At 43.4% G+C, this 26,309-nt stretch overlaps 1 protein-coding gene across 1 annotated transcript in view; it reads left to right on the forward strand.

Moving 5' to 3' along the window:
• ARHGAP4 (Rho GTPase activating protein 4) overlaps nucleotides 1-26,309 on the forward strand; it is a 112,162-nt gene that overhangs the window by 54,747 nt on the left and 31,106 nt on the right. The window contains 10 exon segments of the mRNA XM_056539235.1: nucleotides 2,170-2,186; nucleotides 2,189-2,331; nucleotides 5,219-5,281; nucleotides 15,665-15,847; nucleotides 16,703-16,831; nucleotides 16,916-17,137; nucleotides 17,491-17,592; nucleotides 20,159-20,353; nucleotides 22,842-22,926; nucleotides 25,812-25,839. Coding sequence (XP_056395210.1) covers nucleotides 2,170-2,186; nucleotides 2,189-2,331; nucleotides 5,219-5,281; nucleotides 15,665-15,847; nucleotides 16,703-16,831; nucleotides 16,916-17,137; nucleotides 17,491-17,592; nucleotides 20,159-20,353; nucleotides 22,842-22,926; nucleotides 25,812-25,839 — 1,167 coding nt within the window.

The following is a 26,309-nucleotide window of genomic DNA, read 5'->3' on the forward strand; positions in this document are numbered from 1 at the left end:
GGCGCCCCCGGCAGTGGGAAAGGAGCAAGTGCTGCAGACGACACGTGCTCCATTCATTTCTATAGGACCAACGGAAGGAACCTAGTACAGAGTACAAAAAGAAAGAAGGGGAAAGAGGGGACATGATTAAAACCTTTAAAGGGGTACTCCGGTGGAAAAACTATTTTTTTTTTCTTTTTTAAATCAACTGGTGCCAGAAAGTTAAACATATTTGTAAATTACTTCTATAAAAAAATCTTAATCCTTCCTGTATTTATTAGCTGCTGAATACTACAGAGGAAATTCTTTTCTTTTTTGGAATGCTCTCTGATGACATCACGAACACACTGCTCTCTGCTGATGTTATTATAATAATAAGTCTTTATTTATTGTTGTCCTTAGTGGGATTTGAACCCAAGGCCCCAGCACTGCAAGGCAGCAGTGCTAACCACTAAGCCACCATGCTGCCCTTAGCATACATCTGCTCTGCACGGTTGCTAAAATGGACAGAGATGTCAGCAGAGAGCACTGTGCTCGTGATGTCATCAGTGTTCCAAAAAGAAAGGAATTTCCTCTGTAGCATTCAGCAGCTAATAAGTACTGGAAGGATTAAGATTTTTTAATAGAAGTAATTTACAAATATGTTTAACTTTCTGCCACCAGTTGATTTAAAAAAGAAAAAAAAATGTTTTTCCATCGGAGTACTCCTTTAAATATGTTAATGTTTGAATGGGTACTCCATTGGAAAAAAATGTTTCTAATCAACTGGTGCCAGAAAGTTAAACAGATTTGTAAATTACTTCTATCTAAAAATTTTTTCCATATCCTTCCAGTACTTATCAACTGCTGTATGCTCCAGAGGAAGTTGTGTAGTTCTTTTCCAATCTGACCACAGTGCTCTCTGCTGCCACCTCGTCCGTGGCAGTAACTGTCCAGAGCAGAAGCAAATCTCCATAGAAAACCTCTCCTGCTCCTGACAGTTCGTGACATGGACAGAGGTGTCAGCAGAGAGCACTGTGGTCAGACTGGAAAGAACTTCACAACTTCCTGTGGAGGATACAGCAGCAGATAAGTACTGGAAGCATTAAGATTTTTTTAATAGAATTGATTTACAAATCTGTTTACTTTCTGGCACCAGTTGATTAGAAAAAAAAAATTCTTTCCCATCGGGGTACCCCATTAAAGCGTACCTGTCAGATCCAACAAAAAAATATTTTTTTTATATATCACTCAGTTCCTAATCCTGACCATGTGCATCTAATTTTTATGTGTCTAGAACCTTTATTTATTTTTTTATTACGCTTTTAATTTAGCTCACTAGTCTGAATTCCTCTCAAAGAGAGGGGGCGTGGCCTCACTGTGCAGGTCTCCGCCCCCTCCCTCAGTATGCTGTCTGCTCACATCTCCCCTAGCATTAGCAAAACTACAACCTCCCAGCTTGTCCTCACTGACAGTAGCGGGACACAAGCTGACAGTGGGAGGATTTTTCCTCCAGTTCTGAGCCCTGCGCTCACAGCTGTCAATCAAGGAAGTGTGTCCATGACATAGGTGATGACTCATGGACACAGCAGGACTAGTATGTGTCCAAGCAGGCGGGGGGGGGGGGGGGCAGTTGTTTGACTGGCTTTTTTCAGTATGAAGCAATTGAAAAACCTATTGGTTATACATGCTTTACAACATATCAAAAGTTTTTGTATCTGACAGTGCCCATTTAAATAAGGTTGAGGAGGGAAAAGTAATAAGAAACTTAACAAGAATAAGGGGGCCCAGGCCAAGGTGCGTTGGGGAAAAGATCAGAAGCAACATGAGAAAATGTTATTTTTACTAAAAGAGTAGTAGATGCTTGGAAGAAACTTTTAGCAGATGTGGCTGATAAATCCACAGTAAGTGAATGGGATTAAACATAATGGGGGAGACTTATCAAAACCTGTCCAGAGGAAAACTTGCCCAGTTGCCCATAGCAACCAATCAGATCGCTTCTTTCATTTTTAACAAGGCCTCTGCAAAATGAAAGAAGCTATCTGATTGGTTGCTATGGGCAACTGGGCAACTTTTCCTCTGCACAGGTTTGATAAATCTCCCCCATCTATTCTAAAATAAATAGGAAACCAATATAAGGGATGACTAATGGACGGGGTTTTTTCTACTGACAATCATTTTATGTTCCTCTCCTCTTGTATTTTTCTGTAGGAAGGATCAGCCTCTTCTGTCCCGGTCAACTGCTTGTACATGATCCTAAACCACACACGCCAAGAAAGCCGGGACTATGCCGCCATCAGTGACGTGTACAGCTCCCATCTTATTCCACGTCTCGCGCATACAGGGGAGGATCTCGTCCGCCTCACGAAAAAGGTTAGGACTGAAGAACTGGTGCAGCCAAAAGTGACAGGATTGCTTAGGCCTCTTTTACGTGTGCGTGTCGTCCGGCGGAGCTTCCCTCTGGGAGTGTAGAAGAAGCATTGGAGGGAAACAGATGATAGAACCGATCCCAATATTTTAATGGGACAGTTTACATTCATCATACGGCATCTTAAAGGGGTATTCCGGGCAAAAACATTTTATCCCCTATCCAAAGCATAGGGTATAACATGTCTGATCGCGGGGGGGGGGGGGGGGGGGGGGGGGGGCGCTGCTGAGACCCCCGTGATCTACCTGCAGCACCCACATTCTAAGGGGGGACCTACGTCTCTAGTTTCGGAAACCTCCTGGTTTCGGGGACTGGGGACGTGACGCCACGCCCCCCTCCATTCATTTCTATGGAAGGGGCGTGACGGGCGTCACGCCCCCTCCCATAGACATGAATGGAGGGGGCATGGCGTGACATCACGTCTCCAGTCCCGGAAACCCGGAGGTTTCCGAAACTGGAGATTCAGCAGCCGCATATAATGCGGGTGCTGCAGGTAGATCACGGGGGTCTCTGCAGCGGGCCCCCCGCGATCAGACATCTTATCCCCTATCCTTTGGATAGGGGATAAAATGTTTTTTGCCCGGAACACCCCTTTAAGATGCCGTATGATGAATGTAAACTGTCCCATTAAAATAATTGGGATCGGTTCTATTCATTGTTTCCCTCCAATGGCTTTTTCTACACTCCCAGAGGGAAGCTCCGCCGAATCCCCTTTAAGTTGAACGCGCTGGACGGTGGAACACTTCACATGGGCCCTGGACAGGGGAGTGCATCTTGTTCTGTTACCCTCTTCTGCATTCACAATTAAAAGGGGTACAATTAGGAAAGCATATCCTTTATCAAGAAGATAGTAAATAAGTATCTATTTGCGGGTGGTCCGACTGCTGAGACCCCAGCATCCCCCCCCCCCCACACCCACACCCATGACCCCATGCACACACTTTACAACTTACAGCGCCTATGAATCTTCGGCTCTCCCATAGAGATGCATACGTGCCTGAGAAAGCGGGAGCACCATGCAGGAGATTGCAAGGAGTCAGAGTGGTCAGACCGCCTGCAAGCAGACATTTATCCACAACAATATGGCTGCCTTTACAGTTCTTGTAGGTTGTCTCTTAAAGGGGTATTCCAGGAAAAAAAACTTTTTTATATATATCAACTGGCTCCAGAAAGTTAAACAGATTTGTAAATTACTTCTATTAAAAAATCTTAATCCTTCCAATAGTTATTAGCTTCTGAAGTTTTCTGTCTAACTGCTCAATGATGATGTCACGTCCTGGGAGCTGTGCATGATGGGAGAATATCCCTTGCATGAGTGGAGAATATCCCCATAGGAGCTGGACAGCTCCTGGGACGTGAGTCATCAGAAAGCAGTTAGACAGAAAACAGCAACTCAACTTCAGAAGCTAATAACTATTGCAAGGATTAAGATTTTTTAATAGAAGTAATTTAGAAATCTGTTTAACTTTCCGGAGCCAGTTGATATATAAAAAAAAGTTTTGGCCTGGAATACCCCTTTAATCCTTTCAATAATTATCAGCTGCTGAAGTTGAGTTGTTCTTTTCTGTCTGGCAACATTGCTCTCTGCTGACGTCTCTGCTTGTCTCGGGAACTGCACAGAGTAGTAGAGGTTTGCTGTGGGGATTTGTTTCTACTCTGGACCGTTCCCGAGACAGGTGTCAACTGAGAGCACTTAGACAGAAAAGAACAACTTCAGCAGCTCATAAGTACTGAAAGGATTAAGATTTTTTTATAGAAGTAATTTACAAATCTGTTTAACTTTCTGGAGCCAGTTGATATATATATATATATATATATATATATATATATATATATAAAAAGTTTTTTCCTGGATAACCCCTTTAACATTCACATACACCTTAGTCAAAAATTGTCCGTACTTGACGACAATCCAAAGTGTATGAGGGCTTCCTGACTCTTCCCTGACAGATGATGTTGTGGGAGAACGATTGGGTAGGTTGTATTCCAACTGCCTGACCGAACGTTCATGTGTATGGAGGGGACAGGAAAGACTGACAGCTATTGATGTGTATGGGAACCTTTGGCATTTTCAATTTGTGAGCAGCAAATCTGTAATGGTGGCCAGATCTATACTAAAACAGTTAAATCGAAAATGAATGCATTATTTTTGGCCCCACTTGGGTTAAAACCTAGAAATGCCCCTTCTAATACATAGCACCATCAACCCTACTCTTTCCCAATCCAATCTGTTGGACAGTCCCCTATTAGAGATGAGCGAACTTACAGTAAATTCGATTCGTCACGAACATCTCGGCTCGGCGGTTGCTGACTTTTCCTGCATAAATCAGTTCAGCTTTCAGGTGCTCCCGTGGGCTGGAAAAGGTGGATACAGTCCTAGGAGACTCTTTCCTAGGACTGTATCCACCTTTTCCAGCCCACCGGAGCACCGGAAAGCTGAACTAATTTATGCAGGAAAAGTCAGCAACCGCCGAGCCGAGAAGTTCGTGACGAATCGAATTTACTGTAAGTTGGCTCATTTCTATTCCCTATATGAGGACTGTCAGCAGGCATGGATATGAGTTGTCACCCACCTTTACCCTAGGTCGATATTACTATAAAATGGATGAATACAAGAATTTATAGTTTTAGGGGAATGAATTGTAATCTACCCTTCCCCCATGCGTCTTCTCCATTTTTTAAATATTCATGACTATTTTTGTCCCATATATTTGACTGTGTAGGTTTGAGGCGATGTCACTGCATAATGCTACATTTCCATAACTATTTCCATATCTATTTCCAGATAGTTCTGCTTTAGTCGTCGCCTTATGGTGTTTTCTTTCCCCACAGAGTAAAGACATTGGCGCGCAGCAGCAGGAGGATCTGATGAAGCTGGTGTCTGAGTTGCAAGGGGTGAGTATGAGTGGAAGATACTGTAGACTAGAAGTTTTCTTTGAGTCATAATGACATAAAGTCCCATCTGTCGGGGACCTGAGAGCCGTCTGTCATGTATTTTAAATGTATGATTCAATACTCTGGAATGGTACCTGTCTTTGTTCAAAACAGAGAGGCTTTCTGGTAGATTTACAGACATGGCAGCTGCGTGAGTCAGGACGTGACGTGTGGTGAGTAACTACAGTCCGATGAAGATGGAGCCTCTGATCTCTAGTTAAAGGGGTACTCCGATGGAAAACAAATGTTTTCAGATCAACTGGTGCCAGAAAGTTAAACAGATTTGTAAATTACTTCTATTTAAAAATCTTAATCCTTTCAGTACTTATCAGCTGCTGTATACTAAAGAGGAAGTTCTTTAATTTTTTTAATTTTTTTTTCTGTCACAGTGCTCTCTGCTGACACCTCTGTCCATGTCAGGAACTGTCCAGAGTAGAAGCAAATCCCCATAACAAACCTATCCTGCTCTGGACAGTTCCTGACATAGACAGAGATGGCAGCAGAGAGCAGTGTGGTCAGACAGAAAAGAAATTCAAAAAGAAAAGAACTTCTTGTGGAACATACAGCAGCTGATAAGTACCGGAAGGTTTAAGATTTGTTAATAGAAGTCATTTACAAATCTGACTAACTATCTGCACCAGTTGATTTAAAAAAAAAATTGTTTTCTGCCGGAGTACCCCTTTAATTCTAGATGTACTGTGCTCTTATTGTGTAGATTGCTGTTTTTGGAAGCTTGTTGTCCAGGCTGCCATAAAACAGTCTGCGAAATCCATAGAAAATTCCATCTCCCGTTGCCTTTCCTTATGATGCCTGTAAAGCAATGGATGTGACAGAGTTACAGCACTACAGTAGTAGATAGAACTTGAAATAAAAGATAAAGAACCATAAAACAAGTGTTTCCAAAGTTAATAAAGGGGTTGTGTGGGAAATACTTTTTCTTGAGCAATGGGCTCACACTGTAGTAAAAATCATAAACAATATTTCGGATAAATCTCGGTTCTATCTTAGGGGAAGGCCCTTAAAGGCGTTATCCACCATAAGGTGATTTTACTATGTGCCTGCCAGACAGTAACGGACGTGCTTAGGATGGATCCATGCTTGTCTTTGTGCTAAATGGCAAAATTTGGAGGCCACCATAACACTGCTGCTTTCTTTTTGTGAACTGGCTGTTGGAGTTCCCACCCTCCAACTACAAGTCCCAGTATCCCTTATTTGTAAGTGTGAGGTCACCTTTCTCCCTCCCACAAATGAGCCCCCCCCCCCCCCCCCATTAAAGCTCACCTGGGACAATATCCTGCAGCCCTGTGGAGAATGATCTAACCTCCCCCCACACCCAACGTTCGCTCCACCCATTAAAAAAAATCCCTCCCTATATACACCTGACTAGTGATGTAATGTGTTGGGCCGCACTGTAACCTGGGAAAACCTGAGAAGACACTCATTTTGCAAAGATCACATAAGAATTTGCGAAACCACCTTTAAACACAGTTACAGACACTATATTATGAGCTACACTAACTTTACAGCCCCTGTAGCATAATCAAATAAAAAAAAAATCTTGGAATACCCCTTTAGAGTGGTACTCCGGTGGAAAACCTTTTTTTTTTTTTCAAATCAACTGGTGCCAGAAAGTTAAACAGATTTGTAAATTACTTCTATTATAAAATCTTAATCCTTCCAGTATTTATTAGCGGCTGTATACTACAGAGGAAATGCTTTTCTTTTTGGATTTCTCTTCTGTCACCACCACAGTGCTCTCTGTTGTCCATTTTAGGAACTGTCCAGAGCAGGAGAAAATCCCCATAGCAAACATATGCTGCCCTGGACAGTTCCCAAAATGGACAGAGATGTCAGCAGAGAGCACTGTCGTCGTGACAGAAAGAGAAATCCAAAAAGAAAAGCATTTCCTCTGTAGTATACAGCCCCTAAAAAGTACTGGAAGGATTAAGATTTTTGAATAGAAGTAATTTACAAATCTGTTCAACTTTCTGGCACCAGTTGATTTAAAAAAATAAATAAAAAAATATTTCAACGGGAGTACCCCTTTAAGGTGTGTATAAAGAACCTTAAAAACTGTGAAACCGATGCTTCCCTAGGGTGCTATACTGTTATCTGAGTTACTCCATGCACAAAAGCCAGAAATCTAATAAGAACATTGCGTTTCAGAGAGCAGTATAAACAAGTTATTGTGCAATACAGTGTTTCTCAACCAGGGTGCCTCCAGATGTTGCAAAACTACAACTCCCAGCATGCCCGGACAGCCAACGGCTGTCTGGGCATGCTGGGAGTTGTAGTTTTACTATAGCTGGAGGCACCTTGGTTGCGAAACACTGTCATAATATAGGATTTATCTTGTTACCGGGTTACATCCTGTATTATACGTCAGAGCTGCATTAACAATCCTTTGAGCATTACAGCTGAGATGTCCCAACATTCCCTTGTGCACGTACAGAGCTTGAACTGGTGATTTGCATTCTGGGAAATGTGGGCCATACTTAGAGAGTCTATATATAGTTATGCATAGTATTCTTTTAGCAGAACAATAATAGCGTAGAATAATAAGAGGTTTGCTATGGGGATTTTCTCCTACTCTGGACAGTTATTAAAATGGACAGAGATGTCAGCAGAGAGCACTGTGGTCATGATGTCAGCAGAGAGCTCTGTGTTCCAAAAAGAAAAGAATTTCCTCTGTAGTATTCAGCAGCTAATAAGTACTGGAAGGATTAAGATTTTTTTTTTTTTTTATAGAAGTAATTTACAAATCTGTTTAACTTTCTGGCACCAGTTGATTAAAAAAAAAAAAAAAAAGTTTTCCACCGGAGTACCCCTTTAACATTTTAGTAGTCTAGATACCCTTTTCCTGAATGTTTATTGTAATACAAAGACTTACTGCTAAAGTAGGAAGTTAAAATGATGCGAAACTAGTAGTATTGTCGCATTTGCAGCTTTCAATATAATATTTAAAAAAGTTATCTAAGCATTGAAAGCACTAGCTGGCATAATAATGCCCCCCTAATAGTGCCAGCCACAATAGGCTAAACAAGTGCCCAGACCTATGCCAGACACAATGCCCCATACAGTGCTAGACACAATGGCAAATAGAAGTGTGAAAGATAGTACTTATATATAATAGTACCATGCTGTGCCCATAACCATACCAGCCACAATGCCCCATAACATTGTCAGATGTGATGCGTCCATAACATGCCATTATAGAAGTACTATCTGTTATGCTCTGCGCTTCGGCCACAAGCACCGGCCCGTGAGCGCAGAGTCCCTGTGTCCCCGTCTGCCGGCGGGGCTGGGATTCGCTGGAACGCGCCTGCATTTTAATTCCAGCCCGTCACTCACCATGCTCCGCTGCCGCCTCCTCCTCTGTGTCTTAGCTCCGGCGCGCGCATCCCAGTCTCCTAGGGCGAACGCACGCTGGAGCTATAAAATTTAAAGGGTCAGTATGCCCATAATTACTGTCACACCTGTCACTACATTATAAAGTTCCCGCGCCTCCCCCACTTCCCTGCAGTATCTTCAGTGCCCCTAGCCTGAGATTAAGTGTTCCAAATTGCCTGTTTGCCTTATCCGTGTATCCAGACCTTCCCGCTACATTATTTGACTTCGCACCTTTGCCGCCTGCCTTGACCTTCTGCTACGTCTGACTACGCTACTGCCTTATCCTTCGGTACCTTGCCTTGCCCAGCTACCTGTGTGGTCGAGCCGTGTCGGGGGTAGCGACCTGGGTGTCGCCTGCCACAGCAAGCCTATTCTGCCTGGAGGCGGGCTCTGGGGAAGTCCAGCGGCAGCTTAGACTCCGCTCCTCGATACGGTCCGAGTCATCAGCCACACAGGTTAGAGGATCCCCATCCAGCTTCCTAACACTATCTCTGTGCACTTAAACCAGTCATAGTGCCAGAACATTGCCAGCAACCATGCCCCTTTGGCTAGGCTCACATCACAATTGTGCCTCTAAGGCACGGACACGACAGGAAAATGTTAAATCGACATGCCAACATATCCGTGCTCAGACAGGCACAGGCCCAATTCATTTCAATGGCCTGAGTGTAGTCAGCTAGTGACTACATTTGGGTAATTTCATGTTTTAACGCGGCTTTCAGCGATTTTCAGTCCCAGACAAAACTCGTTAAGAAAATGACCCGAACGTAGTCACTAGCTGACTACGCTCAGGCTTTGACCGGATGGGATTTTAGATACATCCCTTCCCCTCTAAACCCACTCCCAACCGAATATCAACCCTTTTCCCAAAAAGGACACTGACACATATTGTGGAAAAATTGGGCCGTGTGGCCCATTTATTTAACAACCAAATAAATAACAGTTAAATATGTTATACATATAAACATACCAAAGTTCACTGGAGGGCACTCCCCTCCCCCAACCAGACTTGTGCACCATGCTCTTACCCCTGGCCGCGACCACCTGGCCCAGGGGCACCCAGATAACCTTCTGCACAATCCCTCAAACTCCTGAGGCCCAGAACCACCACCAGGAGGCCCAATTGAACAATCTCAAACATTTATCTTTCAAACTACTACCTCCCCCAGGACCCTTTCACACGCCTCACCACCTATCAAAACCCACCCAACCAACCAAACAACAAAATGGGGCGGGGGGGCGGGACCTTCTTCTTGCTTCCACACGCAGACTGGTGAGTACCATCCCCCAGAGCACCCCTCTATATACACCCCCCCCCCCCTCACCTCCAGGCGACCTCCCTTTCACCCCACTTTCAGGCCACCTGCTGCCATCCGTTAAAGGGGCAGCAGTAAATTAGCCCTTTATACCAACCATTACCTTGTCATCCCTCCTCTAACCCAAATTACCCCCTACTCCATATGGAAGGGCCGCTAAAACCCCCGTCAAGGCGCCACTACACCAGGGGTTCCCCCCCGCTCCGTTTGCTACCATTGAAATGAATTAGACCCGTGCCTGTTCAAGCTGGGGTGGTGTCTCCAAGCTATCCATCCCTAGGAGGCACCACATGTGATGTGAACGAGGCCTTAGCTTTGACAACTTAGACTACATTCACAATATGTTTTGATCCTTCCATCTGGCTGTATGTTATGATCCTGTCAAAAACATACGCTAGCGTGCTTCACGGCGTGTTGCCAACAGGCACATAGACTTCAAGGACAAATGTAGTCTAATTGTGACTAAGTTTGGTCCATTTCACAAACGCATATGTTGTAGGTATACCACGTTTTTAAGTCTCGCACATACAGTGTATATGTATATGAAATGTCCCAAAAGTAGTCACAATGGAATAAAATAAAAGTAAATATGATACATACTATGTATAGATGTAAATATTTGCCCAATGGGCGTGTATGCATTCACAATTTTACAATAAAAAAAAAAAAAAAAAGAAGGGTGGTAAGGGAAGTAGGTAAATGAGGAATTGAAAAGAAGAAAGTGGTAAATATGCGATCGAATATTTTCACAGATGCAATTGTGGTGGCGAAGGAGAGGATGTTGTCTTGTGGGAGTGTAGGGTGTTTAGGGTGTTGCTGTACAGAATAGTTAAGGGCGCTGTTAACCCTTGTCACTCGTGACGCCAGGGTGAGGGTTAAATGCTGTGTTTCTTGATAGGTCTATTGCCACCCTTCCCAAGAGCAATAGGTGATGCAGAAATAAAGGATTGTCCACAACCACTGTTAACTGAAAACTTGCAGGAACTTTTACTGAGGAATTTCTGTGCATGTAGTAATAGTAACAGTCCAGATAACAAAGTCTCTTTACATATAGTTGAGCAGCGATTGACAGTCGGTTGGGATCCGATAAGCCCAATTTAGCTTCTGAAGGATTGTATTGCAGAGATCCGCTGGATTTAGGGGAGTATTTAGGTCCAGGTATCTTGCGATGAGAAGCAGGGAATTGCTTAGTCTATCCCCTAGGTTAGAGGCCGAGGCCGCAAGGCTTTGGCCTAGTAAATTGTCTTGTAAGCTGCGGAGGTCCTACCTCTTCCAGAGTCGGCAACCCAAGAGAGGGATCAAGATGGCGCAGGTCCCTTATATGGGCAGGGGCCGGCCGTTTTGGATTGGTCGGTAACGACTGTCACTCACGTTACAGTGCATTGTGGGTGAACACGTCACGGGAACCTCCAAAGGTCCTGTAGCAAAACCATAGAGTTTCAACCTGATCACGTGACCCCCAGGTCCTGATACGCTCTGAACAGGTAGATAACTAAATATATACATATTTATACTTATATTTATATTAATGCTAAATAGAACTGCTATATAGTCATAGACTAAATGTGAGGTGACAAGGGGAAAACTACAAAAGAGGGACCCCGACGTCCTAGGGACTCTGACTATGGGGACCTCTATACAGGTAACGTATGAAATACGGTACCGGGACACCACACAATGAAAGTAATTGCACCCCACTAAATACCTACTTCTACATATTATTTACCCATTGATATCTGTAGGCCCAGAACTGGAGTTATCTAAGGCAGATTGCCTCCTCTGGTGCAGATAGCGGTCATCCCTGAATACTGGCATATTGGCAGGAGTCTAATAGTGTCCTGCTTAATCCAGGAAGCCTTCAGGCTATATTGACATGGCAGAATGTCCCTGCGGAAATAGTCCGCAGGGACATTGTGCATTCAGCAGAGTCACCTTGATTTCAATGGGATTCTGCTGCACTGTTTCCACTGCTGAATTTCCATGGCAGCAACATCTGCCACGGAAATCCTGATTCCGGCGTCCGCAAAAACATTGAACCTATTCAATGTTTTAACAGATTCCTCAAGGAAAGGCATTGCTATCTCTAGGACTGTGCATTTCTGAGCGGTCCTAGCACCGGCATGTTCTTCCGGCGCTCCGCTGTCTGTGGAATGTTATCACGGTACATAGCCTTAGAGGTATAATGGTACATTGTACTATCAAGAAAGCAAGAAGTATGGGGCACAATAAAAGGAATATGACCGTAGAATTAGAGTACACATAAGTTTGTTTGTAGTCTGTTACCATGGAGACACATAGCACAAAGTAGCAGAAATGGTAGGTGCTGTGTACCCAAGATGCTAGACGATTTTAAATCAACACCATCTGCAGAGTTTCTTCCTTTTTAGTCATAGATGCACAGGACCAACAAAATAATCAGAAACGTGGACAAAGACGCCAAATATCTGGGGCGGCAGGTAATGCTTTGTGATAGCCTGGGGTTGTAGGGTATATGGGGTGTTGCGGTTCTGTATAATAAAGGGCGTTGTTAACCCTTGTCACTCGTGACGCCAGGGTAAGGGTTATAACTCTGTAGTGATGCTGGGCCTATCGTCACCCTTCCCAAGAGCGATAGGTGAGTTGTAAAATAAATGGATTGTCCACAGCAGTGCTGAACTTAAAACTTGCAGGAACTTTACTGAAGATTTTCTGTACATGCAGTATCGGTAACAGTCCAGATAACAGAGTCTATATAGACAGCACAGCAGTGACTGACAGATGCTCAAGACCGGAAAGTTCTCTTAAGATTAGGAGGATTGTACTTGCATAGATCCGCTGGATTTAGGGGTTGGATTAGGTCCAGAGGTCTTGCGGAGATAGCGGGAAATTGTAAGAACTATCCGTCTCAAGTGCAGGCCTAGGCCGCAAGGCTTTGGCCTAGTAATTGTCTTGTAAGCTGCGGAGGTCCTACTTCGTCCAGAGTCAGCAACCCAAGAGCAATGTTGCTGCTTGCTTGGCAGCGCAGGAACAAGAGAGCGACAAAATGGCGCAGCTCCCTTATATGGGCAGGGGCTGGCAGTTTTGGATTGATCCATATCAGCTGTCACTCACCGTTACAGTGGATTGTGGGTGATCACCTGACTAGAATCACCAAAGATCCTTTAGCAAAACCATTCTGTAAACCGGTCACATGACCCGCAGGTCCTGCGATGCTAAAACAAGTGAGTAATACCATATGCATGCATTTATATAGATAATATTTATAAATATTAAGTTACTAAGGGGTGACTAGGGGTTAATTAGGGAAGCTAACCCCGACAGTCCTAGGGACTCTAACTTTGGGGACTAATAACCAAGGCACCGTATGAAATACGGTGCCGGGACACCACAGTATATTAAGGCACAGATTATATATGTTATCATGACGACCTGTGCCCACCGATAAGCTTTTCTCCTCTGCACCTGAAATTCAGCCGCGCCATTTGTATACCCAATGCCCGTTTCGCCAGTGAACCGATGTTGAATACTTTGAATATTTTGCTCTGAGGGAGTTTCCCATAGACTTAAAAAATGAAGGTGAATATATGGACACACCCGCCAAGAGGAGCGAGTGTAAAATAGAACCATATTACTCATTTCCTCTGAAATAATTTAAGGAAATGAAAACTGAGACAGAGAAATGTTGTTCTTTTGGGATGGAGTTCTTCTTAATTGCATTTTAGTTATGGATGTCGGTAAAGTGTTGACATCTATGGCACTAGGGTTACAGTGATACCCTGTTCAAGGATGTACAGTGGTCTCAAAGTGTGGCCCTCCAGATGTTGGAAAACTTCAACTCCCAGCATGCTGAGAGTTGAAGTTTTGCAACATTTGGAGGGCCACACTTTTAGACCACTGTACATCCTTGAACAGGGTTTTGCAACATCTGGAGGGCCACAGTTTGAGACCACTAAAGGATGACGTTGAGTCTCATTGAGACTCTAGCTTTACTTAGTTAGCTACCGCCTCCTACTGGAAGCAAAAAATAAATAAAAAGTGTCTCCTCAGCATACCAGTTTTTATCAATTAAGAACTTGCAAGCCTGTCATATAGCAGTGGTCTCCATCTGTGGCCCCCTAGCTGTTGAACACAGTATAATTCTTAACATGCTTTCAGGGTGTGTTGGGAGTTGCAGTTTCGCAACAGATGGGTAGCCCAAAAGACCCCCATCATATATGATAGTGAAATGGATCAGAACCGGACCCGGTATCAGATGAGTATCTGCCCTTTTCCTAATTAGGTATCGGGATCAGTGCATGCACGAGAGAAGAAAATCGCTCTGACACAAAACAGTTCAGCAAATGATACTTCTGTATTTAAAACCGTTACAAGGGTTTTTATAGTCTGTAACACATCATGAACAGCTGTCCTCGTGATTGGTTTCTTCCATCTGCAGGCGTTCCTGGCCCAGCACGTGGGTCTTATCATCTTGGGTGTAATTTCTCTGGACGCGCCATTTTATACAGATTGTTTCGAACACGACGGGAGGGGGGGGAGGAGTTAGTGAGTGGCCATTTTAGCAAGCATATTCTAAATAGACATTTTAGCTTATCCATTACAGTAGTATACCACCGTCATATATGGTAGTATGGTGTCCCGTTACCGTATTGCATACCATACCTTGTGTAGTGGTCCCCAAAGTCAGAGTTCCTACGTTCAGGTAGGGTCCCCCAGGTGGGACGGCCCCTAGTCGTCTCCTTCTACTCCTAATTATATACTGTTTATATGTGTATATTTAATAATGTATATATTTAATATAATACATATTAGTGTACTTACCTTGTTGGCGTCGCAGGACCTTCGGTCATGTGACTGTGCTAATTCCTCTATGGTATGTTGGAAGACCTTTGGGGGTCCTTGGGTCCCATGTTACCCATAGCTCTGTGTAAAGATGATTGACAGAAGTATTGGACCAATCAGCTCTAGTCCAGCCCCTGCCCATGTCAGGGAGCTGTAGCCAATTATCGCTCTCTTGGGTTGCTGCTCTCGTGGATGCCGGACTAGCAGGACGGATCTGCGCAACTTTCAATGACAAGCTAGGCCAGAAGCCTGCCGGCCTCAGCATAAAACTAAACCATGAGTTAACATCTCAATCCCCGCTAAAGTTAGCGTGACTGCTGGACCTCAACTAAATCCCCTAAATCCAGCGGAACAGCTCATATCAGTCTACGGACTCTAAAACGCTTAAGGTCCCAACCACTGTCAATCTCTAAGAGACTTTGCATGTATAGAGACCGTTCCGTTATAAAGCTTGCATAAAATCTTCAGTAAAGTTTATGCAAAACTCTCCGGTTGTGGACATTAAATTATTCTATACCTCCCTATCGCTCTTGGGAAGGGTGGCGGTAGGACAAGCATTACTGAGGAGCCCTCACCCTGGCATCACGAATAGAAAGGGTTAATCAGCCACCCTTTAATTACTGCACTGCTACACTCCCCATACCCAACTCCCCCAGGCTATCACAGTAGAATAGGCTATGAATATTGGATCAATGGGGTCCGACTCCCAATTTCCCCACCGGACTGCTGTCTCCTTATAAGTCATAATACTATCTAGAAGTCTAAAGCATAACTGGTTAGAAGGAGCCTGGTGTAAGATGACTTCTCTTCTCTCTGACAGGCCATGAAGACGTACCAGCTGTATCACAATGACTGTCTAAACTCTGAGCACAAGCTACGGGAGGCAGAGAAGCAGGACGAAAAGCGCACAGGCAAAGTAAGCGAGCAGACAGCAAGCTCCCCGGTGGCCGAGAGGGGGCCAAGACGTAGCTCACTGAAGAAGAGCGAGAGGCTGGTCGAGAAAGTAGGTAGCCATTTTGTAATATGCAAAATCAGTAACTTGGCCCCCAACTATTACTTACATTACATTGGTGTTCCCCTAATTTTCAAAGGGGCCAATGACCTTCTAAAGCTGGCCATTAATGTAACCTATCTAAAAGTTTGTTTGGCTTAAAGATAACTCTTTCAACTCATTCAACTTTCCTATAGACCATGCCTATTATATTTATTTCAATAGGAAAAGGGGCGGGGGTGGTGGTGGTGGTGGTGGTGGGGGTGGTGGTGGTGGTGGTGGTGGGGGGGGGGGGGGGGTATTGGAGAATAAGCTGCTGCCAGATACTCCTGCTGCTGCCAGATCTCTCACAGCAAGAAAGGATAGGACATGTATATCTTGTTTTTGTAACATATGCCCCCGGGGTACTGTTGGTAGGCCCTAGTACACATAGCTGTTGACCAATCGTGACAAATGCACCATTTAGATAATATAAGGATTTCCCTATAATAACTCAGGCTATGTTCGTAATTCCGCACAGATTCTGTTCAGCAAAATTCGCTGTATGGAATTGCAGAATTCTCTAAACACAGAATTCTGCCGAAATTCAAGCCCCGTTGAGTTCAATGGGATTCCGCCAGCAATTCTGCAAAATTTTAAGACAGGTCTTAAGAATTTCTGCAGCGGCAATTTTGCAGTGGAAATTTAGCTGTGTGAATGGGACAGTGGAATCCCATTTAAGTAAATGGGCAGAAAATTTTGGTAAAATTCTTCCACGGAATTCCGCACAGAAATTATGCCGTATGACCTTAGCCTTATAGGGAATTTTAGTGGGTTTTCTACACTATATAATAATGTCTTTGAATTATCAGTTGTTTTTCTTTCCAGAGGTTGAAAAAGTATCTTGAGAACAGTCAAAAATGCACAAAGGCCCGAAACGAATATCTCATCAACTTGAACACGGTGAACAACAACCTCAATAACTACTATATCAATGACGTCAGTGACCTCATCGATGTAAGGGGCTCCTCCATTGCTCTCCTTTCTGTATCCGTATTCCTGTACCCCACAATGTACCCTCCTTCTGTTTTGTCTGTACAGTGCTGTGATCTTGGCTTTCACCTGTCTCTCGGGAAGACGTTGCGAGTGTTCCTGCAGGCTGAGGAACGGGTCCAGGCCTCTCGACAGCAAGGTCTCCAGGCCATTGAAGGAGCAGTTGATAACTTGGATGCACAGGCCGACAAAAACAAGATGATGGAGATGCGAAGTGATGCCTTCTGTCCTCCAGCACGATTTGAATTTCAGCCCCATGAGGGCGATGAGGTGCGGAGCCTGCTTGTTTCCTGATGTCAAAAATAATTTGAATTAGAAAGCTAGTGACGTCACGCCACGCCCCCTCCATTCATGTCTATGGGAGGGGGCGTGACGGCCATCACGCCCCCTCCCATAGATATGAATGGAGGGGGCATGTCGTGACGTAAACAGGGGGTGGCCGTGACGTCACGTCCCTGTCTCGGAAGCAGCGCCCGGCACAGAATGCCGGGGGCTGCACTGAGATCGCGGGGGTCCCCAGCGGCGGGACCCCTGCGATCATACATCTTATCTTGGATAGGGGAAAAGATGTATAAAGCTGGAATACCCCTTTAAATGACATATGTTGTGCTCTCCTTCTTTAGGTATTGGAGGTCAGATCTGAGCCACTTTTTCACCAGGAGCTTATTACCAGATTTCAGCATATTCAGTCCAGGATGGAAAGGGAGCACATAGAAACTGAAGAGGTATGTTACACCTTAGATTAGTTGGCTTGATAGATCTTGTGAACTTCAATGAAAACATAGACACCTTCAGATGGCACCATAGATGCCCTCAAAATGTGGCTTATAGAGCTAGGTGCCCCTGCCGATATCAATCTCAAGTATAACATGACTATAACCAAAATGCAGTAATTTTCTTTCTTCGCCTTCCCCTAAGACCTCCTTACCTTCAATCCCCCATTTCTAAGACTGGAGAGATCAAGCATATGCAGTAAGGCTGTGGTCACATTTGATCAGAGGCTTCGCTTGGAGCTTTCATTGCAAATTCTGTTAGATTTCATAGGCTGCTGCCTGAGGCGCTATACTTCCTATGAAAACAATGGACTCCTTAGTGGAATCCTGATGAACCCTGATGTAGGAGCTTTCATAGGAGCTTTCCTGTCTGGCTTGTAGCTGTGACTTCATGTCACACTCTCTAAATGCAGAGCCCCCTAGACCCCCCTCCCCTTCCTATCTGCTCAAGACAAGACCAGTGATGTGAAGGGGGAGCTTATATTACTCCCCATTAGGAGAGCACGTGCTGAGTGTCAGGAAAGAGACTTGATTGATGATTCAGTATGTTGCAAGGGGGGCCTATTGTCTCCCTAGCTAAGGGGACTGGTTGAATCCTAGACTGCTGCAACCCACCTTACCTTCGATCCCCCATTTCTAAGACTGGAGAGACCAAGCATAAGGCTGTGGTCACATTTGATCAGAGGCTTCGCTTGGAGCCTTCATTGCAAATTCTGTTAGATTTCATGGGCAGCTGCCTGAGGCGCTATACTTCCTATGAAAACAATGGACTCCTTAGTGGAGTCCTGATGAAAAGCTGGATTTCAACAAACTTGATCCTTATGTTCTCGTGGAGATAAGTCACCGCTAGAAGAGTCTGGCAGCAGCTTATTGTTGCAAAAGCCGAAGGACAGGGCATGTTCAAATCCAAAAAACCCAACCCTTCTCTTCCCTGAAATCTGCTATTGGTGGGAAGTCAGGAGGTCACCATAGACGATAGATAGTTGTTGGGTTCAACCAACTATAATCTAACAAGTATGATCAGAGGTATCAGTTGTACACTGGGTAGCATCAGTCATTTGCTAGCTTCATAATGGTTTCCATTATTGATGGAAGCTACAAAGCAAGTGTGAACAGAGCCTTAATGTGCACATTCAAATTAGGCTGAATGGCCTTAATCAAAAGGACAAAAAAACTTACATAAAATATTGGTAAATTACAGAAGGAAAGTAATACACCAGATTGACAAATCTACCTGCCTTACACATCCATAATCACTGATGGCACCTAAAAATGTTTCAAAGTGTATACTGTTTTTTTTTTCTCTACCTACCTTCAAAAAAATAAAATTGCGTTGAGAACCGATGTTCCATGATAGTCAACTAATTTATTTTGGTGGCACTTAAAAATGTGTTTGCGATTTATAGAAAACAATTGCATGGAAGACCAGTGTCCCATGGTAGTTTACATATGCAGATACAAGTGTCATAGCATGTACATGAAATGCACATTCCAAATCGCTAAGTGTTCCAGAATTATTCCCAAATCCAGCTGTATAGAAGCAACTGCAAACCTGTCCGGAGCATTTTCACCTCAACAAGTAACGTCAAATAATGTTTGGATAAAGGAGGAGATCTATAAATTAAGGCTGACAGGGCTGGGAGAAGCTATCAGAATTACTGAAAACTCACGGATCACGCAGCCTGTGCGTTTTTAATGTTGGAGACCCCCATTACCCATTATTATTTTTGACATTGAAAGCACCCCAAAAGCACCCCAACATTTAATGCATTCACCCCCATCTTGGAAATCATAATTCACAAAACTCACGGATCACGCAGCCTGTGCGTTTTTAATGTTGGAGACCCCCATTACCCATTATTATTTTTATGACATTGAAAGTACCCCAAAAGCACCCCAACATTTAATGCATTGACCCCCATCTTGGAAATCATAATTCACATTCTATGTGTAATAAAAAGGGGATAGTCCGGCACTACAAAACTAAGGCTGCTGGTAGACAGTTGAATGACGTGGGTAGCATAGGGATTCCCAGATTTCAATGTAGGATAAGGCGGTGCAAAAATCCAATAGATTGCATGAACAATGGTGAAGAGAAGACAAGGACTGCACTCACCATCCATACGACGTTTTATTGATAGTTGTCAGGCATAACGAGCTGATACAAGAGCGGAGGCGGGGTATGAAACCGGGAGAGACTGGTTCACGCTTGGTAGCGCTTCTTCCAGCCGGTATACAAGAGCAGAGACGGGGGACGTAACCGTGACAAACTGTTTCACGCTTGGTAGCGCTTCTTCCAGCCGGTATACCGTCTGGAAGAAGCGCTACCAAGCGTGAAACAGTCTGTCCCGGTTACGTCCCCCGCCTCCGCTCTTGTACCAGCTCGTTATGCCTGACAACTATCAATAAAACGTTGTATGGACGGTGAGTGCAGTCCTTATCTCCTCTTCATCATTGATAATTCACATTCTCATACCAGATATCCGGATGTAAAAGTTCTCAATCTCTTTCATTGCAGGTGAACAAGACGCTTAAAGCTACTCTCCAGTCCCTATTAGACCTCATTGGAGCTGATGACTTTGACTTGTCTGATGCATTTCAGTCCAGCCAGTCCACTGAATCCTTAAAATCTACAGGATCAGACACCGGCAGTAAGACGGGCACAGCCAAGAGACGGGCCAACCAGCAGGACACGGAGACCTTCTATGTTACAGTGAGAAGGGAATAGGTTGGAGGATATGGGGTTTGTTCTGTTGAGGGTGGGGGCAGAAATGTGAGAACCACACAGGGAAAATGTGGATTCTAAATTATGAAATCCCTCAATGGACGTGCACGAAGAATTAGACCATTCAGATATACTAGACAATACCAGCATTCAAGATATACCCATTGACCGGCTGGCTTTTCAAGGTTCTTTTCTCTATACTAATGGCCCATTTTGTACAACAGCATAAAGGGCTGTCACTTGTTATTGGCATCACTGGTAATTACAGGTCGTCTTCCAATAGAGGCAATGAATGGGCCATTAGCCTGGTATAGAATGAGTACATCTTGTGTAAAGGAGCCCTTTAAAAAGTGTCACCAAAGGATGCAAAAAAAAAAAAATACAGGAATATTGACACTGGTTGTGCTAATGGCTTCTTTAATTTAGTTTGTCTGGTTTAGACCCATTTTTTAAATTTCTCCACTAGGAAAGGGGTTAAGAAAGAAGGATCCCCCTATTCAGGATCCGCATCTATTAACCGAAATAATGAGTTGGCTACAAAGAGCAGCTCTGTCTTCCTAAAGGACCCAGCACATCTATACATTACAGGGACAGCCAGGGATGTAGCAAAGCCCTCATGGGCCCTAGTGCAAAGTTCAGCTTGGGCTTCCCCACATGGGCATCTTCTGTTTACAGCTATGGGCATGGCTTTCCCATAAATTGAAAGGGTAACTTTCATCAAAAAAACTTTTGATATATTATAGATTAATGTATGCAGAATAACTTTCCAATAGCATGTTATTAAAAAATATGCTTCTTTCTATTAAATTTTCCACTTTGAAAAATGACCACTAGAGGTCTCCCTACCAGTCCTTTTTTTTTTATATAGATTTCAGACTCATGCTGGAGTCCTAAATCTCAGACCGCAGCCGGGACATAGACAAACTCCCTGACAGGGAGCAGTGCTGAGTTTGTCTGTGTCCCGGCTGCAGTCTGAGATTTAGGACTCCAGCATGAGTCTGAAATCTATAAAAAAAAGGACTGGTAGGGAGACCTCTAGTGGTCATTTTTTCAAAGTGGAAAATTAAATAGAAAGAAGCATATTTTTTAATAACATGCTGTTTGAAAGTTATTCTGCATACGATTATTCTATAATATATCAAAAGTTTTTTTTGATGAAAGGTCCCCTTTAAGCTACATTACTGGCGACGTGGTCTCCAAGCCCTTTTAGCCAGTGATCAGGGCAGTTAGGGACCTAAGAAATGCTCATTCTAAATTTGCCAATACAGAAGAGCATCAACTAGATATTAAAAGGACTGTCCGATGAAAAAAAAAACCTGTGTATGGTGTCAAAAAGTATACTAAAGCAATCTACTAATATAATATTATTAACTATAGTTTACATATCTTTCATAGGAGCTTTCCTGTCTAGCTTGTAGCTGTGACTTCACGTCACACTCTCTAAATGCAGAGCCCCCCTAAATCCCCCTCTCCCTTCCTGTCTGCTCAAGACAAGACCAGTGATGTGAAGGGGGGAGCTTATATTACTCCTCATTAGGAGAGCACGTACTGAGTGTCAGGAAAGAGACTGGATTGATGATTCAGTATGTTGCAAGGGGGGGCCTATTGACTCCCTAGCTAAGGGGACTGGTTGAATCAGAGACTGCTGCACCCCTTATTGTTACATTACGGGGGGGGAAAACCTGTATAAGGGCAGAACAGTATAGGGACAGGTCCACTCTCTGCCAAAAGTATTGTTTCATTTGGCTAAGAGGAGCAATTGGAGAGTACACTGGACACAGATTATGAGTCTGGTGATGATATAAGGCAGTGGTCTCCAACCTGCGGACCTCCAGATGTTGCAAAACTACAACTCCCAGCATGCCCGGACAGCCGTTGGCTGTCCGGGCATGCTGGGAGTTGTAGTTTTGCAACATCTGCAGGTCCGCAGGTTGGAGACCAGGTGAGAGCCCCTACCTCCCCATCCCGCTTAGCGATGGTGATGGACAGCTGGCCATTATGTACCTGTGTACACAGTAGACCATTAGTCACTGTGAGGAGGACAGGGAAAGGTGCGGTAGTGCTCGATTTTTAGCAAGGCAAAATGATGACATCAGCAAACGAAAGAACTTGTTCATCGGCTTATCGCAGACCCTATTGCACAGAGCGATATTGGCCTATTTGGCTAATAACCGATCAATGTATTAGGGCTCTTTGATATCCTTTCCCGAGCATAGACCAATGAGATCCAAGTGGAGATCCATGGTCACGTTTGACCCATTCCCCCTATAGTTAGATCGGAAAATCCTTATAATTTCAATAAAAACTGTGTAATCCTTAATTTATTGATAAGGCCATTGACCTATAATACCTACGTCTTTCAGGTTCAGTTGTTCTTTCTGTGGCAAAGGTGACCCAACGTCGTCACTGCAGTTATAATGCGCCATGTATGATGTGACCCATAGCAGCTAACTTGTAGTTTCCTCTTCCGTTCTAGAAATTACAGAACTATCTGGCAGGGAGAAGCACTATATGTAAATTACAAGCAAAGCGAGACCGGCTGAAGGAAGCCATAGACAAAGGCAAGTACATTGTGCTCAGTACAACTTCGCTTCGAGGGTATGTCCATCTTTGCAGCTATTGGCTCCTGTGTATGTGAAAATAAATGAAGCGTGCATTAGGGTGTATTCAAAAATATCTTTAAAAAAATAAAAAAAAGTTTTCCATGGGAGTACTCCTTTATCAACTGGTGCCAGAAAGTTAAACAGATTTGAAAATCACTTCTATTAAAAAATCTTAATCCTTCCAGTACTTTTTAGGGGCTGTATACTAAAGAGAAATCTCAAAAAGAAATGCATTTCCTCTGATGTCATGACCACAGTGCTCTCTGCCGACCTCTGCTGTCCATTTTAGGAACTGTCCAGAGCAGCATATATTTGCTATGGGGATTTTCTCCTATTCTGGACAGTTCCTAAAATGGTCAGCAGAGAGCACTGTGGTCAGGACATCACAGGAAATGCATTTCTTTTTGGGATTTCTCTTTAGTATACAGCCCCTAAAAAGTACTGGAAGGATTAAGATTTTTTTAATAGAAGTGATTTACAAATCTGTTTAACTTTCTGGCACCAGTTGATTAAAAATAAAAATAAAAAAAGTTTTCCATGGGAGTACCCCTTTAACATATCCAAGAACTATACGGAGCTATGTGTCTCCATGGTAACAGAGGAGATTCTCTCTCTCATGCTATTATAATATTTTATAATTTCATTAGTAAATGTGTGTTTTTTCTTTTCTTTTTTCTTTGTCCTCTTAACGTTATCAAATCCTAATGGACACGGGACAGTGTCAGTAACCACCGCCGGTGCAGTGACATCATACGACCCCACGTCCCGCTGGTTTTTGAAAAACCATATATTCAACCCTCCTTAGGGAGCCACACAATGGGGGAGATTTATCAAAACCTGTGCAGAGGAAGAGTGGTGTAGTTGCCCATAGCAACCAATCAGATTGCTTCTTTCATTTTCCACAGGCCTCTAAAGAGGCCTGTGGAAAATGAAAGAAGCAATCTGATTGGTTGCTATGGGCAACTACACCACTCTTCCTCTGCACAGGTTTTGATAAATCTCCCCAAATGTGTGTATATATTCATAAATGGCAATGATAACCCCAAGCATCCCCTGTACAATACACGTTACAAAGATTCATTATATACAGTAGTAGAGCTGTGCGCAAAATGAGCAAACAATAAAGTGCACAAACAATGAAAAAGAATGCAAAAAACAACAATCTACTGTGCCCTCTAAAGTGCAAGCAATCTAAGATAAAGTGTCAATATATAAACATATATGCCACAGAAGGCAAATTTAAAGGGGTATTTCGGTGAAAAACTTTTTTTTTTTTTTTTTTAAATCAACTGGTGCCAGAACTTTAAACAGATTTGTAAATTACTTCTATTTAAAATTCTTAACCCTTCCAGTACTTATCAGCTGCTGTATGCTACAGGGGAAGTTATTTTCTTTTTAAATTTCTTGTCTGTCTGATCACAGTGCTCTCTGCTGACACCTCTGTCTGTCCCGGGAACTGTCCAGAGCAGGAACAAATCCCCCTAGCAAGCCTATCCTGCTCTGGACAGTTCCTGACATGGACAGATGTGTCAGCAGAGAGCACTGTGGTCGGACAGAAAATAAATTTAAAAAGAAAAGATCCTCCTCTGTAGTATACAGCAGCTGATAAGTACTGGAAGGAATAAGATTTTTAAACAGCAGTAATTTACAAATTTGTTTACCGTTCTGGCACCAGTTGATTTAAAAAAATTAAATAAAATTTCACCGGAGTACCCCTTTTAAGGAGACTTCTGCAGCATGCTGAAAAAATTTACAAGAAATATTTTCCAAAAAACCCTAAAGTGAAAAAACAACCCACAAGCCAAACAACAGAGGATGGAGGGGAGGTGCTGAAGGGAATGAAGACGCCACATGTTTCACTGTCTACTGTGACAGCTTCATCAGCACTCCTGATGAAGCTGTCATAGTAGACAGCGGAACACGTAGGGTCTTCTACATATATATTTTAGTGGTTTCCATTTGCTGTTATACCAGACACAGCCATGATCAGGAGGGGTGCTGTTTTCAAAGAAACACATACCTTTTTTTTCTAATCTGATTTAAAGGGGTACTCTGGAAAACTTTTTTTTTTATCAACTGGTGCCAGAAAGTTAAACAGATTAGTAAATTACTTCTATTAAAAAATCTTAATCCTTCCAGTACTTATTAGCTGCTGAACACTACAGAGGAAATTCTTTTCTTTTTGGAACATAGTGCTCTCTGCTGACATCACGAGCACAGTGCTCTCTGCTGACATCTCTGTCCACTTTAGGAACTGTCCAGAGCAGCATATGTTTTCTATGGGGATTTTCTCCTACTCTGGACAGTTCTTAAAATGGACAGAGATGTCAGCAGGGAGCACTGTGGTCATGATGTCAGCAGAGAGCTCTGTGTTCCAAAAAGAAAACAATTTCCTCTGTAGTATTCAGCAGCTAATAAGTACTGGAAGGATTAAGATTTTTTTTAAAAGAAGTAATTTACAGATCTGTTTAACTTTCTGGCAACAGTTGATTTAAAAAAATAAAAAATAAAAATAAAATAGTTTTCCACCGGAGTACCCCTTTAACAGGATACCATGATCCTCTTAGACCTGTGTTTCCCATCCAGTGTGCCTCCAGCTGCTGCAAAACTACAACTCCCAGCATGCCCGGACAGCCGTTGGCTGTCCGGGCATGCTGGGAGTTGTAGTTTTGCAACAGCTGGAGGCACACTGGATGGGAAACACTGCCTTAGACTTTTTTTTTACCATTGGGATTTTATTTTCTAGTAAGAAATTGCATTCAAGCTGCTTATGAATACAGCGGAGGAAGTTGTCGTGTTTTTGTACATTCTGCATTTCTCACTTTTTCCATTTTCCTCCACAGCTGCTGAGTCACACAGTAACATCTCTGGGTATGTATGACATGTATTCTTAGCATAGGGGGTACTGAGGAGGAAGGGGAAGCCGGAGTTTTATCAGATCCCACTGAGCATTAGTAAAATGTAAACCACACACCACAAGGCCATGATTGACTATAGCGCATTGCTTCTGTAAATGATACGCATCAATCTAGTATGGCACAAACATCACTTTAGGCCCTGTTCACACTGGCTTGTGTTCCAAAAAATCCATGATGGATACGATGTCTAGAGGTGAGCGAGTCCATTGCAGACGGACTGAATTCATTTGAATTTCCCAAAAAATTCTGATTCATCCAAATCTGAATGCCTCCAGGCTGCTTAGTGTACAGGAGCAGGGACCTACCTCCAAATCAATCAGTGTACAAGAAAAGGGACCTACCTCCAGGCTGCTCAGTATACAGGAGCAGGGACCTACCTCTAGATCACTCAGTGTACAGAATCAGGGACATCCCTCCTGGCTG

This window comes from Hyla sarda, chromosome 9 (assembly GCF_029499605.1).
Source record: "Hyla sarda isolate aHylSar1 chromosome 9, aHylSar1.hap1, whole genome shotgun sequence".
NCBI classification, from domain to species: domain Eukaryota; kingdom Metazoa; phylum Chordata; class Amphibia; order Anura; family Hylidae; genus Hyla; species Hyla sarda.